The sequence below is a fragment of the Dama dama genome, chromosome 23 (assembly GCF_033118175.1).
Source record: "Dama dama isolate Ldn47 chromosome 23, ASM3311817v1, whole genome shotgun sequence".
NCBI classification, from domain to species: Eukaryota; Metazoa; Chordata; class Mammalia; order Artiodactyla; family Cervidae; genus Dama; species Dama dama.
Window position 1 is genome coordinate 57,869,985 of NC_083703.1, and position 18,388 is coordinate 57,888,372.

Consider the following 18,388-nt stretch of genomic DNA (forward strand, 5'->3'; position numbering starts at 1 on the left):
AGCTCGTCATCTTTAATGACAAAGTCAGCCCCCAGAGCCTGGGCTTCCTGGCAGGATATGGGTAAGGCTCCCCAGGCCCCAAGAACCTGCCTTGTGGCCCGGAGGCTTCAGAACTTTCTGCCCCTTCTTACCCCTGCTCACCAGAACTGCCTGGGACAGGAGGCACAAGTCCCTGTTCCCTTGGCCCCAGAAATACACCAGGATGGTGACTTACTGTCACACAAGCTGCTAGCAGAAACGGGCATTCCCACTGTCCCACCCCTCATTCCTGTCTGTAGGGTCATGTGTCATCCGGCCCTCCAACCCCAGGTCGGGGCTGGAACCCCAGCCCCACCCACAAGAGGTCGTGGAGGCTGCGAGTGGTCAGCATTCGCACTTCTATCCCACCAGGCTGAGTAGGGGCTGTGCCCTCCTCTCCTGGGACAGCAGTGCTGACGCCCCCTCATCCCCCTAGCATTGTCGGGCTCTATGTGTCGGTGGTGATGGTTGCAGCCAAGTTCATCCGAGACCACTTCCTCGGCATTGCCTGCTCCATCATGTATGACCAGCTACCTGATGTGGACCATGTGCTAGGGCTCTGCACAGACATCTTCCTGGCCCATGAGCTGGGTGAGCTGCAGCTGGAGCAGGAGCTGTTCGCCAGACTCACCTTCCTATACCGCTCGCCCGAGACCATGATCAAGTGGACGCGCCAGCGCCCACCCACTCCCTGCCTGCCCCCCACCAACCCTGTTGCTGGGGCTCCAGTGGAGCGGCTGGAAGCAGCTGTTGTGTCCTCAAGCCCTTTGGCCTCAGAGAAGTAGGGTCTTTGCCGCAGCCTTGCGTCCCCCCAGTGCCAGGCCCTTGGCCTGCAGCTGCTGCCCAGCTGGGTCCCCGGGGCCTGAGGCCCCCTTTGTGCCCGCACAAGGGACACTCAGTCCCCGGCTCCCTGTAGCCCCTGCAGGGGGTGTGGACAGTGCCAGCTGCCAGGAGAAGGAGCTGGGCCACCTCAGTGACCTCTGGCTCCTTCAGGACTTCTCAGGGAGAAGCTGGATTGAGCTGCCAACACCAAGGCCATTAAGCACGCTAATGACCCATGAAGGCTCCTGGCCCCTCCGGCCCCCGTGCCTCTCTGAGCCCACTGACCGCCTCGTGACCATGATTACTGCAATTTAACACGTCGGGCCAGGGCTTTCCCAGACAGGGTGGGGGCCCTGGGACTGCCGCTTGCCTCTTCCAGGCCCAGCCTGGGGCTGTGCACACAGCAGGCAGTTAATAAATACATGCTTGGGACCGTGCCCAGAAAGAGTCACCTTGATTTCAGGGCAGGGGAAGGGACTTGAAGTTTAGGGAGCCTTGGGCAGGGGTGCAAGGTCAAGGAGCCCAGACACAGCCAGGAGACGTGTGGCCTGCAGCCATGTTCTTGTCCTCCCGTCGCCTGCAGAGGAGGTGCTGGCTCCATGCCAGGCGGAGCCAGAGTCCTGGATCTCCTCTGCGGGGCCCAGGCTGGGGGCTCCCTGACACCTGGCCAGGCTGTGCCCTTCAGCTCCTAGGATCCTGCCCAGGGGGCTTTCGGTTGACCCCATGTAACACTTGTCTTGTGTCGTGCTCGGGGGTCAGAACACCTTCCCTGCAGACTGCGGGTTGTGGGAAAGTCCGAGGTGCCCGCCCTCCAGAGCCTGCACTCTGAACCTCAGTGCCCAGCTGGCCCCGAGGGCCCCGGGCTCTCATCTGCAGGAATGAGATTGGCAAATTCACCTCAAAAGTAGGTGCTGGTTTGGGAGGAGAGGGTGGCACCCGGAGCCTCAGACCCATGGGCAGGTTGTTGGGCTGCTTTCTAAAATGGGCTGGACAAAGGAGACAGAGGCAGAGGTGTGATGTGGTTTAGCCATGTTTAATTCAACCTGCAGTGAACTCAAAGGGGCCCGAGTAGACATTCCTCTTGCTCCTTAAAACCTGAACCAAGTCGCCCCATCCTTTCAAAGGGGTGGTCTGTTGGAGGCAGGGGCTGCCCCAGCTGGAGTGGGGCCTGGGTGCTCTGCAATGTGGGTGTCATGTGCGGGGCCTGGGGCTGCAGACGGGGCCACCGGCACCCACCGTGGGCCCCAGGCAGGGGCGGGAGTTTTGAGGGCCACGCTGCCAAGAGCATCAGGGCTGCGCATGCATCCTGGGGCCCTGGGGTCGTGCAGGGGTCCCAGGGAGGGGCATGGTCTGCAGAAGCTGGAGGGGAATCAAACATAAAACAAGCCCAGTGCTGCCCACTCACCCCTCCCTGGGCCCCCTGAACCCTGAGCTGTCTCCTAAGACATAAGAAGGAGCTGTTTCCGTCACCATGACAACTAAAAACAAAACAAACCGCAGCTCATCTTAAGGTATAATCTTCCAATTGCTTAGAATTAATCAGTGCAAAGTGAGGTAAAGCGCCCAGTGTCACCGGGCAGGGCGGCTGCGTCACACGAGCCTGCGCCTCTTGGAGTCCCTCTCCGCGTCCCCCTCCTGGGCGTCCGCCTCGCAGCCAAGTGGGGACACCAGGTTCAGTAGAGGGTCCTCGGAGGCCTGGCCGAAGAGCGCCAGCAGGAGGGCCACACCGAAGCCTGTGGCGCGCTCGCCCTGTGGGTGAAGATAGCGGAAAGCTGTGTGGCAGAGCCCCCCTACCCCAGCAAACCCGCCACCATGGGAGGGCTCTCGGACCAGGGCGTCTGACCCCCTGTGTACCCCCCCAGCCCCCTTCCCTGTCTTGTTCTACTTAGAGCCGGTGGAGGACGAGCTGGTGGACACAGCCCTGGTTCTCCTCCCCTCCCCCCTCCTCCCGCCTGGCTCCTCGGGAGGGAAAGGGTGAGACCAGGGCCCCTGGGCCTCCTGCCGAGGACAGGCGGGTTGGGAAGGACTGCACACAGCAGTCACACTGTTCCCAGGGATGAGGAGACCAGAGGTCAGGGGGGACCACAGCTGGCCATGTGACCCTCACACAGAATGTTTCCGATGAGCTCAGCCTGTGCTCTGGAGCCAGAGAGGGGCTCTGGATGCAGGAGAGAGTGGGAGCAGCCAGACCCGCGGGGAGGGGCCGGCAAGGGAAGCAGAGTGGCTGGCCGGCCAAGGAAGGCCTAAGGGTGGGGTGGGCAAGGGCACCCCCGTGCCCCGGACTCACGGCGTGCACAGGCGCGGCGATATCCAGGTGGACCCAGACCCCAGGCCAGTCGAAGCCAATGTGTGAGGCGATGAAGAGGCCAGCGCAGGAGCTGGGGCTGTTGTCCCTGTCCTGGGGTAGAAGGCAGTCGTGACTTTCCACCCCAGCCATGGCGGGGGTGGCCACGGTGGACACCCTGCGCCCTCCTGACCCCCATCCTCAGTGACCACCTCTCCCGGTGTCTGCAAGAAGGGGCCTGGGGTGGAGGGCCCAGCGTGGAGAGCAGCAGTGACAGTCCCCAAGGGCCTGGCAGCTGGGCTAATGGGTCTGCTTTCACCCTGGGGGCAAAGGGGAAGCCAGTCATAGACCTGATGGGCCACTTCAGAGTGGGGAGGATGCCCCAGCGCCTGCTGAATGGACATGCTGCAGGGAGACCAGTGAGAGGGCCATCCCCTCCCCTGATTTCTCCCCTCCCCTGCTCAGAGCCCAGATCTGGGGCCTCACAGGGGGACCTAGGTCCACCCTGCTTCACACCTACCGCCACTGAGTTCTTCATGTCGGCCACAGCCGAGGTGAACTCGCTGAAGTGCAGCTCTGGGCAGTAGACCAGCGGGTGCACCAGGTCCCCGCACTGCCGCCCGGCCTTCACGCAGGCCGCCTCCCACTCGGCGCTGTTGGTGAGCACAGCTGCGTGGTACTTGCCTGTGGCAATGCCCTGGGGATGCGGGAGAGATGTAGAGAGCATCACGTGATGGGTTGGGGGACACCGAGGACAGAAGAGAGGCCAACAGAAAGCAAGTCAGAGAGAGAGGCCGAGAAAGAGGGCCTGAGCACCGCCCCATGGGGGCCCTGTGCTAACGTTCCCTCCAGGGTCCATGGGCCCTGCGCGCCTGCACCCTCACAGACAAGCTCTGACCTGGTGACGAAGCAGAAGGGACAGTGGGGCCCACCTGAGCTCCGGTCAGCGTGGCCATGTCCAGGATAATGTCGGCGCCCAGGTCCTTGCAGGCGTAGGACACGCCATCTGCCAGCACCAGCCTGCCCTCGGCATCCGTGTTGTTGATTTCCACAGTCCTGGGGACAGCAGACACCCCACTTAGAGCCCCTCCTCCCTGTCCTCAGCTGCAGTGCAGTGCCTAAAGGCTGGGAAGGGCTTGGCCCCCTGAGCAGGGGGTGGGTCCCCAGACCCCGTGGGCCCCCGAAACCTCGAAGAGGGACCCAGCCCCCATCGCAGGCACCCGGGGCTCCAGGACAGCATGATGGGGTGAGTGCTGTGAGGTGGGCAGGCGGGGTTGGCCTTACTTTCCAGAATACAGCAGGTGGATGTCATCTGGCCTTGTGGCGTTGGGCCCCACGGAGTTCTCGGCCAAGCAGAACACTGCATGGAGGGTGTCTTTGAAACCCTGGAGGCAGCAGAAGAATGGATAAGAAAGCTGTGGTACATATACACAATGGAATATTACCCAGCTATTAAAAAGAATGCATTTGAATCAGTTCTAATGAGGTAGATGAAACTGGAGCCTATTATACAGAGCAAAGTAAGTCAGAAAGAAAACCACAAATACAGTATATTAACACATATATATGGACTTTAGAAAGATGGTAACGATGCAAGATAGCAAAACAGACATAGATGTAAAGAACAGACTTTGGGACTCTGTGGGAGAAGGCAAGGGTGGGATGATTTGAGAGAATAGCATTGAAACATGTATACTATTATATGTGAAATGGATCACCAGTCCAGGTTCAATGCCTGAGACAGGGTGCTCAGGGCTGGTGCACTGGATGACCCTGAGGGACGGGATGGGGAGGGAGGTGGGAGGGAGGGTCAGGATGTGGAACACATGTACACCCATGGCTGATTCATGTCAATGTATGGCAAAACCCACCACAATATTGTAAAGTAATTAGACTCCAATTAAAATAAATGAATTAAAAAAAAAAAAAACCCTGGAAGGACCAGCGCAGAGGCTCCAGTTATAGGCTGGGAGCATTAGGGGCAAGAAGGATGGTGACCGACTGGAGCTCTCTGACCCACAACAGACAGACAGACAGACAGACAGGTCCAAGGAGCAGGGATCACAGCCCCCTGCACTCCCCACCATCCTGGTGGTGGGTCCTAGGGCAGGGTCCCAACAGAGACCAGGCGATGCAGCATGTACCCCAGAAGCGGAGCTGCCTGCTGGGTTCGAGTCTGGGCCCGGCAGCTCCCCAAGGGCCGTGCTAAGCTCCCGCCTCCTATCCATACAATGTGGTCAACGGTCACAGTCCCTAACCATACAAACCTGCTGATCTTTAGCTTTTGAGGTTGGGCTTTTGACTTTGACGACCTTGACCCTTTGCTGTCACCCTGTACCTACACTGAGGTTGAGTACACTAAATCCATGGAGGCACAGTGACCCCCCACCCCTCAGGGTCCCTCAGGGCAGCCACAGAAACAGCTGTATGGGTGCACTCCTCACTCCCACGCCCACCACACTCAACTCTGATGTTACCATCTGTTGATCATGCTCACCTAAGACAATTACTATGCTGTTGTTTGCCAAAAGGTGGTTTCCCACCTTTCTGCCTCGCTGTTAGCAACAGCACCAGGAGGCCTGCCTCTGGGAGGCCACTGTGACGATATGACCTGTTCCTATTGGTGTGGACTCTTATTTCATTCTGTGAGTGACGACCCTCATCATGAACTTTGGGGCTCAAATTGAGGCACATTCCTTTTCTTAAAAAATGAGCTACAAGCAGGAGGAATCCGAGGACCACTTCCAACCACCAGCTGATGAACCAGACTTAATTGCCAAGTGGTTCCTCGCCCATAGCAAGGGCCTACCTGCTGGGGCACCGCCCAGCTGCCTGTCCAGATGCCAGGACGGACCCTACATGGGCGCAGTCACCCCAAACCTGTAGCTGAGACACCATGCAGTGCAGCCATGCGGCCCCCCTGACACTTCCCCATGAGCCCTTTCCAGAGCGCTCCCCGGCCCCTGAGGCCAGGTGTGTCCCTTGCATACTTGATGAGCTCATTAACGGAGGAGGTAGCGGGCCTGGATGAATCCGGGCAGGTGGGCTGGGTGCTGCTGAACGACGGCTGCATGACGCCCCCCAGCACAGTTGAGACCCCCCCCCCACACCCCTTAGGCCGAGCCCCTCCTCCCCTCCTGCCTTTCTGCTCCCCTCTTGGGCGTGGCTGGGCAGAAATCATTTGCCAAGATCCTTTTGCTTTTCTTTTCTCTGGAAGTCTCCCCCTGGGGGCATGCTGCTCAGGGGGTGCCTGTGAGGAAGAGGGGCTTATGCTTGGTGACCGGAAGGGCTGGGCTTTTCAGAGGTGCCTGAAGCAGCTGTGCCGAGAGGTGAGCGGACCTAGACGGCCAGGGCGCCCAGCGCCTCTGCTGCATAAACATGCTCTGCGGTGTCAAAGGGCAAACGTGGGGAACAGCCACCACACTGTTATCGACCAGGCCCCCAGTTCGGGAATTTGGTTCCCATTGTTGGGCTCTCTGAGGCCTGTGTGTCCTGGGTGGGGAGCGTGGGGGCCTCTGGCTGCCCCGGTGTTTGGGCTCTGTGTGGCCGCTCCTGGTATTCCAGGACAGACCCCAGACCTCTTCCACCAAACAGTAACCAGCCCCTCCCCAGACCCCCGCCCTGAGCGTCAGAGCCCAGGGGTGAGCGGGCAGGCAGCCTGCTGCACAGTGCCCTTCCCATTTTGGTCGGGACAGGCAAGGCTCTTAGGACTTAGCGGGGGGCCCATGATGCCAGTGGGCATCAGGCAGAGAGGTGACATGCCCGGGTGGGGTGATGCTCTTGGCGGGAGGAGCCCTGACTGAAGCAAGGAGCCCCGGGGGCCCCAGGGACCCGGCGCGGGAGTGTGGAGGGGGATGGTGCCAGCCACGCAGACTCGGGGGGCTCTGGGGAGGAGGACCAGGGAGGAAGACAGGGCCCCCCCTCACCTGCTTGACGGCAGCTCTGAACGCCCCCAGGACAGCTGCGGCGCCCCCACAGTCCCTCTTCATCCCCGGCATGGTGGTCTGTGGGGGCAGGAAGGGGCGAGAGAGGTGAGTGGATGCTGACCCCACAGCAACAGTGCTCCCCACCCCACTCCCCACATCAGGGTCCCAGAGGCACAGGAGCTGGTGCCAAGTCACCTGAGTGCCTACAGAACCCAGGAAATGCCACTAGTCACCTGAGGATCCTCCAGAAGCAATGAGAAGCCAGAGTCAAATGTACCGGGTTGCGGCGGGGGGGGGGGGGGGGGGGGGTAGGGGCACGTCCAGCTTGAGCAGAGCTTTGGGGGTTACTGAACAGAACTGTGTGAGATTCAGTGGGGGCTTCCAGAGCGGCCTGGCTCAGAGGCTGAGCTGTGCCCAAGTCAGCCTGGGGGTCTGTCTGCAGCTCCTCCATGTCACGACCTTGACCACCCATCTAGGTTAATGTGAGCTCCTCCTAAATGTCACTGGTCACTGTGACCCCATCAATCCCACTCCTGCCCTGAGGGCGCCTGACACCTGCTCGCATTCGCGTTTCCTGGGTGACGGGGTCTAGGGAGGGAGGCGCTGGAGACTGAAGTGTCCTCCTGCCACAGAAGTAAACACCATTTCCGATACACTAGTTGAGGGCAGCTAAGCACTTTTACGGTTTATAGGCTCTCGATGCTAATTGACAGGCTCATATTTTAAATTAACAACAGGTCATCGGATGTAAGGATTTGGGACCGAAATGTACCGATTTTTCTGAGCCCTTATTGGATTACACGAGCCGAGAGTTTTAATGGAAAGTATTTTTAGATATAAACTGAGCTGTTTTTACAATTAAGTGGAGCAAAAATGACTCAGCTAGCACTATTGGAAATAAGCTGTTTTGACCTAACCTGCGAGAAACCACGGGATTGTTTAAACGGAATAATGGGGTCTCAAACCGAGAATCAACCCCCCTGCAGAAAGGTCACATGGAAGATGGCTGGAGATGGCCACTGAATCCCCGTGTCCCTGGACACAGACAGAACAAACGTCCCACCACAAACGCAGGTCCATAGACTGAGTCAGCCTCATGGACCCCACCTGGCATTCCTGTTTTTATCAAAGAAACTATTTCCACGGGAGTGCCTTTGTCACTGTTGGGTTGCTGTTTATACGGATGGGGCAGTGGTGACCTGGTGCCTGTGGGAACTGGTGGTCACTGGACTCATTTCCAGGCCTTTAGGAAATAAGGTGCTGCCAATTTCACCCGAGTCTCCTTGCAGTAAAGCAGTGAAATGATTAACTTTTTGGAAACCTCAACCGTAGAGAAGAGTCATTCCCAGCACCGTCTTGATGGCATGGAAGGGGTGGGAGAGGTCCTGCACTTGCTCCCTGATGCCTGGCGCTCGGCTGTGCTCAGTCGGCTGGAGCCCAGGCAAGAGTGGGCGCCAAGTCCCGAGCTCAGCGAGCCTCTGCTCTCCCAACAACACTGTCCTGGAGGTGGGGTGGGGGGAACCACTAACAGATTCTGGGGGTCCAGATGCAGGTATATGTGGACATTGTCTCGAAAATGGCCAGGGTGAGCCTCTCACCTCCAGGAGGACAGCTGGCCTCACTTGGTAAAACTGGAGCTTTCAAGCAAAAAAAAAAAAATCAGGATTTTGGAAAACTTGTATCTGCTTCCATGATGGTTTCCTAATATTCAACTTTCTACATGAGATAGATGCTGATATTAATGAATGTGACTTTTTAAAATATTGTATGCTGGAAAGATGTCAAAATCTGGAGGTTCGGCATAACTCTGTGAACAGTATTTTCCAAATGGCACATACGTGATATCATAAAACCATGCATTCAGACTTCAGGATGGACCCACAGATTTCACTGCGGCAGAACTCACAGGCGTGGCTTCAGATCCCCCATCATAACCAACCTTTCAGAAACTCCCACTTGTCGAGGTTTGGTGTAATAGCAAAGAAGAAGGCCCTCAGTTACCCGAAGAGGGTATTAAAATGCTTCTCCTTTTTCTAACTGCTGAAGGACTGGGGCCAGATTTTCTTTTTTATATTTCAACTAAAACGTATTGCGAAAGACTAAATGCAGAAGCAGATATGTGATCACAGCTGTCTTCCACTAAGGCAGACAGTAAAGAGAGCTGCAGAAATGTAAAACGGTGCCACTCTTCTGGTTAATTTCTTCTTTTCATTTTGGAAAATACAGTTCTATTCATAAGACTGCATTATTTACAGTGGCATGCAATGGGGTCATATTGGTCTTTTTAATGAATTAATAACTATCTTTAAATTTTCCCAGTTTTAATTTCTAGTAGACAGCTAGCAGACATCGCCCTCATAAATAAAATCTCTTTCAAGATCAGTCTTTTTCAGAGTGGAAGAAGTCCTGAGATGAACATATCTGAGGCCCCTTGATTCACACTGATCCTGATTTGCCTTGAAAATCTTTGAAAATAGCCAGGACTATTCCTGCAAAATTGGGAGAGGGTGCCACCAGCAAAATGACTAACCCTCAGGAAGCCCTGCTTCTCACTCCACCCTCCAACAAGCCAATGTCCGAATGAGCCCACAAATCCATCCCCCCAAAACGCAACTGCTAAAGGGGCAACAGCCCCTATCAAGGGTGTGGGGTGAGGGTCAACACCAGGTGTTAAGAATTTAAGAACAATAATAAACCAGACTAAAAGCTGAGTTGGATCAGAAAGAATGCTGATCACTGAAGAACTGATGCTTTCAAATGGTGGGGCTGGAGAAAACTCTTGGGTGTCCGTTGGACTACAAGGAGATTTAACTAGTCAATCCTGAAGGAAACCAACCCTGAATATTCATTGGAAGGACTAATGCTGATACTCCAATACTTTGGCCATTTTATGCAAAGAGCCGGCTCATTGGAAAAGACTCTGATGCTAGGAAAGATTGAATGTAGTAGGAGAAGGGGACGACAGAGGATGAGATGGTTGGAAGGCATCACCAACTCAATGGACATGAATATGAGCAAACTCCAGGAGATAGTGGAGAACGAAGGTGCCTGGCGTGCTGCAGTCCCTGGGGTCACAAAGAGTTGGACACGACTTAGCAGCTGAACAACAACAAAAGCTTGTTTGCTTGTTGTCATCAGTGGTAAAAGTATTCCTCCAGAAGAAACCCTGTTGTTGGTTGAAGTGAGTGCTTACCATATAAATAAAAGATTCAGACCTGCCTGTCTTAACTCTTCCTCCTTCCAGAAACATTACCCTATGTGGACACTAATCACTGCCAGGGGCACAGACTCCTCAAAGCACTCTGCTTCTGAGTCAGGCAGGCTCTGGTGGTGGCCGGTGTCCACGGCACCTCTGACAGTGAGTTCCTGCCTTCGGATGGTGGATTCGGCATAAACCCCAGGAGCAGTGAGCCATGCTGCTGCCCAGTCTAGGGGAACCACTAGGGCTGTGCTGTATAAGACATTTATACTCCACAGATGTTTGAAAGCTGCTGGAGTCCATCTCAAAGAACAGGAAACATGGACACTGACGATTGGGGATTTTCTTGGCAAGTGGGGTCTTTTTTGGTCTCTACCGAGGGACCCTTCTGTTACAGTGTTTCCCTGAGTATTCGTGTATCAGTTGCTTCATGTGACAGAAAGTCTTCAAAATTAAAGTTAATTGTGCTCTTTTGGATCAACTTTGAGTGCAGAGACTGACAAACCTGGCACCTCCATCTAGCGAACATAAACATGTGAAGAAGAGCAATGTGACAGAGTCACTGACAAATCGGCAGAAGTGAAGGCTGGATGGCAGGGCTGTGACCCTGGCGTACATCACCACGAGAGAACGACATGGAGGCGTCAGCTTTTTCTGTCAGAAATTACTTAATGCTATTTACAAGTGTTAACTGATGACTGTTTTCTTTATCCGTACTATAATGCTCATAATATTTTACTGCAGATGGTCACAAAGACAGTGGGCATCACCCTAGGACCTTTTCTTCTTCTTCTCCAGATTTTCTGTGTCCTGACTCACTGCAGGCATGAACTGTCTGCCCCTTGGAGGGGATGGGGCCCCAGGGCCTCCCTCCTGGATGCCCCAACAACTTGCTCTTTCCTCTGACACCTGAGAAGGGGCCGCCCTTCCCCTGCCACATCCCCCCAGCCCTGGTCCTGCACCTCACCTTCCCCTTCATGCTGAGACCCCCGGTATCGTAGACGATGCCCTTGCCCACCCAAGCGATGGTCTGGGTGGCTCCGTCTGGGGTGTGGCTGAGGACGGCCAGGGCCGGGGGATGGATGGCGGCTTTGCCAACACCGTAGATTCCTAGGGAAAGCACAGGACTCATCAGTGAGGCTCAGGCTGGGCCGAGTGGAGGACTCCTGGGAGTCCCTCAGAAACATTGCTCTCCCCACAAACAGCTGCTGGCCTGTGGGCGTTCCTCTGGGCCTCAGAGCCTGGCCATGTGAACCAAGTTCCCCGCCCTCTCCTGCTCCTGGCCACTGTGGAATTGGGGGATGCAGTTGAGTTCTATGTGAAGTAGTGTTAGGCAAGAAGACTCGCTCAGGAAAAAAAAAATATTGTATCATTCCCAGAAAGCAGCAAACAGGACTGCAGAATGAAGGGATTTTGGACAATGCTTCAAGGCTGTTCCAGCCCTGCTCACCCTCCCATCACTGACCCCTCCATGCACTCAGCGGGCACCTCCCTTTCCCAGCTCACTCCTGCTGCTGCCTTGCTGTCAGCTTACACGCCCCAGCTTCTTGAGAAAACCATGGCTTGCTGTGGGCAGAGCCCACGCCTCAAGGTCCCCCTGATAATCTAACCGAACAATCTTAGCAACCAGCGCAAGAGCCAGCAATGGCAGCCTGACAAACTCCTAGTCATCCTGCAAGACCTGCTGCAAATGTCACCTCTGTGATGCGTTCCCTGACAGGACTGCCTCCAGCTGCAGCTGGCTTACGTGACTGTGATAGGCAGCTCGAACAAGCCCCCACGGATCCCCTCTGGGCACTCATGATCCACTCACTCGTGGATCCTCTCCCCTCCCCCATGAGGCGGGACTGCGTGTCTCAGTTTCTCGGGATGTGGCAGGAATTGTCCAAGAGGAGGTTACAGAAACAGAACTGGCCTCTATGTTGTGTGCTTTCTTCTCTCTTGCTCAGAGACCTCTCTGAGAGAAGCTGCAGCCACGTTACAAGCTGTTCAAGGACAGGCCCACACGATAAGGAACAGCCAGCTAGGCCCCTGATGGCAGGGCCATGAGTGAGCCTTGCTGGGAGCCTGTCTTGGGCCCTGGTTGAGGCTTCAAATGACTGCAGCCCCAGTTAACACAGGTATCAAGGCCTGGAGAGACCCTGGGCCAGACCCAGCTAAGCCACACCCAGTTCCCCACCCACAGACCTGCGCGGGAAGGATGGTGTTGCTTTCAGCTGCTGCCTTCTAGGGTAACTGGTTTTGCAGCCACAGATAACAACCACAGTGACCTTCCCAACCCTGTTCTAGTTGTCATTGCACCTTGGTGCCTGGGAGGTGGGAAGGATGGGCCTGGCAGTCAGGGAGGGCTCTCTGAAGAAGTGGTCTGTGAGATCATATTGGGGGAGAGTATCACAGGGAGGAAGAGCCGCGAGAGCACGTCTTGATGGGGATGTGAGCTTGTGTATTCGAGGAACAGAAAGGCCCTGCTGGGCTGGCCTGGGGAGCAGGGGAGCAGCGCGGGGGAGGCTGCTGAGGGGGCGGACGGGGAAGGACTTGGACCCTGCGGCTTCCAGGATCTGAATCAGGATCTGAATCGCTGCCTCCTCTTTCCCCCGGGGATGGGCTGCTTCCCAGGATCTGGCCTGGGGGCTGGACACATGCGGGTTTCCTGTGGGGTGAAGCTCGGGACAGCACGACATGTGGCCTGGCAACCCCCCAACCCCCCAGGTACCCCAGGCCTCTGCTGAGGCCAGGACCCAGGAGGACTGGCCCCCACCCACCTCCAAATCCTCTCGCCTTCAGCTCCTCATCCCGGATAACGGTTGGGACGATCCCCAGTTCTTTTCCAACTTTCTTAATCTCCTGGATGCGTTCATGGAAAAAACAACAACACACAACACGTGAAGATGGCTTAAAATGAGGGTGAGGCCAGGGACAGGGGTGAGCAGATGCCTTGTGGTGGGAGAGGGGTGGGCCGGGAATCTGAGGCCCTGACTCTCGGCTCTAAGCATGATTAAACCCAGGAGAGGAGGTTTAATCACCTCCAAACTCTGCGATTTCCTGTAGCTCATGGCTCGAGTCCTGCATGGGGGCCTCAAGGAGGAGGTTGTGTCCTCCCTCCAACCCCGGCTGAGGCCTGGGGGCCCCTCGCCTCTGGGTGGATAGCAGGACTCTGTCTGCAGCGGCCCGTGGCTTCCCCAGATGAGGTGCAGAGACTGTGGACCATCCCCTGGCAGCCCTGGGATTCCTGACTGTCCCTGGGGTTGATCAACACCATCCCACCCCAGCTGGACCCCAGGGCCACGAACCTCAAGGAAGGTGTCTGTGTTCATCTCATTGCAGGGTGTGTCCACAATTCGGGCTGCCAGCCGCACGCCTTCCGTGGCACTCGTTAAACACTAGGAGAAAGAAAAGGCTGTCACTGGGGCCCTGGGACAGGTGGAAGGTGTCCCTCATTGCCAACAGCCAGAACCCACAAGTGTCAGAGGCACACGTCTCCCGGGGGAGGCTGGGCAACGGGGGCAGGTGGAAGGGAAGCAAGAGTTGTACCCATGACCCCAGCCATCTACAGAAAGACCCCTATGGCTGCAGAGCCACAAAGGAGCCCTTTGGTCTAGTATCCTCTCCTGGTCTGCATGGGGCCCTTCTTGCTTTCTGAGCCTTGTCTCCTGTTCTGCCCCTTACTCTGGTGGCAGGTGATCTCCTGCCTGGCCCTGAGTGCACACCTCGTCCAGCCTCTGCCAACTGGATACCCCCCTCCCAGGAGGAGGTGATACCCTCTGTTATGGGAGTCTGAAGCCCTGACCACCAGAGAAGGGTATCAGTAGGGTTTGGGAAGGTGCTCAGGCTTTAGTGAGGTTAGGAGGATGGGACCCCATGATGGGATTAGTGCCCTTGTAAGAAGAGGACACAGCTTGTGGAAGCCACCCTGATCCGGGATTGCTAGGCTCCAGGATGGCCAGCCTCTGGGAGTTTGAGAAACAAGCATCTAAACCCCTGTTGAGGGGCTGGTGTCATGGTTACCCAGGCAGACCAAACACCCCCGCTTCTCTAGCTAGGGTCCCAGCCACCCTTCGAGGTACTTCTCAAAGGCCACATGCTCCAGGAGTCTCTCGGAGCCTCGCAATGGAGAAAAGGCTCCTGGACCCGCTGGGGAGGCGTTTTTCTCGTGTGGGCCTCATGGGAGTGTCCCAGACCCTCACCCTTCTTCCTGGGCACCTGATGCAACACTGCTCTGGCCACAGGGCAAGAAGGGAAGGACACAGACAGCTGGGCCTTGTGCAGAGGGCATGCTCATGTCTCTCTCCCCTCAAAGCTTCTGCCAAGAGCTCCCATGCACCTGACTCAGCCCTGATGCTCAGCTCTGCCTCCCTGCTCTGTCTCACCTGGCCCCCCAGCACCTGCCCCAGGGCCTGGCTGCCTTAAGAGAGAAATGCACTGTGGGTTTGGCGGGGATGTGGACAGCATCCAGTTTCTTGTTGCCTCTTCCAGGCCCACAGGAGTGGGGAGGGCAGTGCTCAGTCCCTAATGCCAGCCCAGCCCCCTCCCAGGTCCCTGCCTGTTCCCAGGTAATTAACCACTAAACCTCAGAGGCAGAGACTTGACAGCTCAGATCTGAGACGTGCCATGTGGTCCCCACAGCCTGGCAGCAAGCCCTCCCCAGGGAGGGTGAGGGCCCCCACCTGTGGACATCAGAGACCCTTGGCTGCTGTCTGGGGAGTGCATCAGCACCCTGAGGGTTGTCTCAAGGGAGGCAGGGTGCTGGCCTCATGACCTTGTGAGCGCAGGGCTCTTCCACGCGCGCAGCCATGGCTCAGGAGAGAGGGCACACCTGCAGGGAGGGGCCTGCACCTCACTGTGCCTTGATCTCCTCATCAGAAAGCAGCATCATTCACTCATTCATCCATTCATCCACGTCTACATGAGCACCTGCCATGCGCCGGGCTCCACATGACTCTGAATCCATAGATGTCCAAGGACGTGAGTCCAGGAGAGACTCACAACACTGTTCCATTAAATGCTACAGAGAAGGAGGGTATGAGAGGCCACAGGGACCTGGGTGGGAGGGAAAGGCCACACGCGATGTCAGAACCTCACACTTACGATCCCAGACGGGAGGGAAAGAGGGCTGATGGATGGCAGCTGTGGTTAAGGCCCAGGTCTACCCCTTGCTGGTTGGCTGCGCTCAATCACTTAGTGTCTCTGAGCCTCAGTCTGCTCAGCTCTCAAGCAGGGAGAATAACAGGACCCACCTCACGGGGCAGTTGTGGAAATCAGATGTGTGTGCACATGTGTACTTGGAGCAGAGCCTGACATCTGACAAGCACCCGGGAAGCACTGGCCCTCCCCTGGTCGTGAGGTTGGGGGAAGCGGGAACCAGAGAGGGGCATCTTGAGGCAGCCAGGCCATTAGGAGGCTGCTGCCTGGTCCCAGGCAGGCACCGTAGGATGGGTGGGGTGTCGGGGCCAGGGAGACCCACCAGCCCACTGGCTCCATCACACACAAGAGGACTATTATGCATGGGACCAAGTCCCTGCCCTCTGGAGGTGGGCATGGGGCTCCCACACCAGTGGGAGGCTAAACTCAGATGTACAATCTCAAGTGAGGATGGCTCTCAGCTGGCAGGTGGAAAGGGTGTGGGGAGGAGAGAGGGCTCCAGGTAGGCGGGGGCTCTTCAAGGAAGGATGACAAATGCTTGAGTCTGGCAGGTTTGGCCCCTAGAGGACCGTGTCAGGAAGGGGATGGGCAAACTCCATACTGGCGGGCTGAGTGAGGAAGGGAGTTAAGACAGGCCAAGCAATCAGACCATGTTATTAAAAGTTTGTAGAGCAAGGTGGTGAGATACTGGACAAGGGGGTGCTAACAGGGCCTGAGACAGAGTGAAGGGTGAGGGAGCAGCAAGGACCACCTGAGTCTGGCATTTGGAAAGGGGGCTGCAGGTGGGAGGGCGAAATCACAGCCACAGGTCTGGGAGGTCACCTGGCAGCCAGCCCACACATGGACTGAAAGCTGGAAATTACCTCCAGCCTTGCCTCGCTTCAAAAGGATTATTTGAAGGACCAAATGAAATAACATATGTAAAAGTGCACCATAAAGGGTAATGTGATATATACACGGGCGGGATTATTAGTATTAAAACATGAAAGCGCCTGGTGCGAGGTAGGTGCTCATAAACACTGGCTGAAGGGAACTGAATCCTGAGAACAAGACCACCCTGAGGGAGGGAGCCTGCAGCCTGGCTTTGGAAAGGCCCCGGGGGCCAGCTCTCTCCAGCAGCAGCAGCAGCCCTATCCTGTCCTCCCAGGGAGTGTGGGGGAGAGAGCACTGCCCAAGCTGGGGGGGCGGAGGGGGCACGGTCTGAGCTTCCAGACACCCACTTGCAAAGTGGACACTTCCACTGGCCCGTTGTCTTGTCCAACCAGGAAAAACTCCACCATGACGGTCTTCTTCTCCGGGCGCCGAGATGCCCCTGAGCGGTGGGTGAAGAGGGGGAATGCGCGGGCCAGGGCGCAGGCGGAGGCGAAGGCGTCAGACCGCTCACAGACCATCTGCAGCACCAGAGAGCAGAGCTGTGGTGAGGGGAGCGCAGCGGGGGAGGGGACCCCGGGGTCGCCCCATGGGAGCCCCTGTCAGGGAGTGCTTGGGCCCCACAGCTGGGTCAGAGGCCACTGTGGAAACAATCTGGCCAGAGATACCCCAGCAGGGCCTCATCCCAGGGGCCTTCCCCAGAACCACGGTCCCATGATGGGACAAAGAAAATGTCAGCCGCCAGATGTGGTCCACCGCTTCCTGAGACCCGACAGCTGGACGTGCAGGGCCGCACGGTGGACGTGGGCTCAGGAGGTCTGGGTCGGAGGCTCAGATCTGCCACCCACACTGGGCTGGGGTGCTTATGTCTCTGGGACCTCAGTTTCCCTGTCTGTAAAGCAGGGGTTGCAATCTCCAGACGTGGAGCAATATCCACCTCTGAAGATACTGTGGCCAGAATGCTCAGGGGTCCCGAGGGCTGAGCTGTGGGAGACACAGGTCACGGCCAGCACAGCCAGCACACTGTGACCTGCAGCCCGGGTGGGGGTTGTGCGGGGCCAGCCTCTCAGGAGCACTCACCAGAATGCACCGATGGGTCCCCGGCGGCAGGCAGGTCCGCACCAGGCGGGTGATGAAGTGGGCGGCCGAGGGGCTGTTGTGGCGGCTCACCCGGGAGGGCAGGGCGGCCACGGTGGCATAGTTCAGGTAGAGGGGACAGCTGTCCGTGGGGTTGGGGTTGAGCGTGCTTAGCGCAGCCTGCCAGAGCTGGATCAGAAGGGGAGACACAAGACAGACACCAGATTTCAAACGGCTGCCTGCCAGGAGCACTGCGTGCGGACGCCGGCATCGCTTGCTAAATGGGCACTTTTGCAGCTTCCCTGGCACCCTGGATCCCTAATTAAGACGTGTCACATCTCACTAGATAAGCGCGTGTGCGTCTGCTGGCACACGTCCACCCTTGTGGGATTAAGCACTGGGGACTTAAACGGCCAGTTTGGGGGCTGCTTTGCCACAAAGGCACTGGGGTGAGACCAGTCAGGGGTCCTGGAAAGGGGTGGGCGTCACCGCCACGAGGGTTCCGGAAGGAGGGTTCGGAAGGCGGCGTCAGGGCCCCTCGAGGGCACTTCCTTCGCGCCTAGTGGGCTCTGCCAGCTCTGCCCACGAGCCTGCGGCCCGGGTGGGTGCGGGGCACAAGTGGCCGCCGGGCGGGGCTGCTGGACGGGAGCCCACGCCTCGGGTTCTCGGGAGGCGGGCGGCCCCGGGCCTCGCCGGCAGGCCTAGTCCACCAGGCGCACCCGGCCGGCGGGCGGGCGGGCTGGGGGCGCCGGGCGGCCGAGGCGGGGCCTCCGCGGCCTCCCCGCCGGCCCAGCCCCGCCCGGGCTCCGCTGGCCGGCGGGGCGGCGCATGGCGGCCGGCGCGGCCCGCTCACCTCCTCGGTGACCCGGGGCTGCAGCTTCCCGCGGACGTGGCTCCAGGGCACGCGGTGCAGGTGGTGCAGCTGGCCCAGTAGCAGCAGCGGCCGGCTCTGCGGGTCCGCGTCCCCGGCGCTGGCCAGGAACTGCAGCCCCACGTTCGCCATCTTCGCCGACCCGCGCCCCCCGCCCCGGCCGCCGCGCCTGCCGCGCTCGG

At 57.8% G+C, this 18,388-nt stretch overlaps 1 protein-coding gene across 1 annotated transcript; it reads right to left on the reverse strand.

The window, feature by feature from the left end:
* Positions 1-1,857: 1,857 nt before the first annotated feature.
* NPEPL1 (aminopeptidase like 1) lies at positions 1,858-18,388 on the reverse strand. Its single transcript, XM_061126926.1, has 12 exons — positions 18,189-18,388; positions 17,339-17,524; positions 16,609-16,779; positions 13,540-13,629; positions 13,012-13,093; positions 11,217-11,359; positions 7,051-7,128; positions 4,409-4,509; positions 4,057-4,180; positions 3,645-3,821; positions 3,128-3,238; positions 1,858-2,589 (listed from the first exon to the last, which is right to left on the reverse strand). The coding sequence occupies exons 1-12, from the start codon at positions 18,336-18,338 to the stop codon at positions 2,431-2,433; spliced, it is 1,572 nt and encodes a 523-aa protein (XP_060982909.1). The 5' UTR covers positions 18,339-18,388; the 3' UTR covers positions 1,858-2,430.

What these genes read in the sequence shown, in the direction of transcription:
- NPEPL1 (XM_061126926.1), bottom strand. Translation starts at nt 18,338, where the DNA reads ATGGCGAACGTGGGGCTGCAGTTCCTGGCCAGCGCCGGGGACGCGGAC. An exon ending in AGCCCCGGGTCACCGAGGAG is followed by an intron (nt 17,525 to 18,188) that starts GTGAGCGGGCCG and finishes CTTCTGATCCAG; the next exon opens with CTCTGGCAGGCTGCGCTAAG. An exon ending in GTCTCAGCATGAAGGGGAAG is followed by an intron (nt 7,129 to 11,216) that starts GTGAGGTGCAGG and finishes CTGCCCCCACAG; the next exon opens with ACCACCATGCCGGGGATGAA.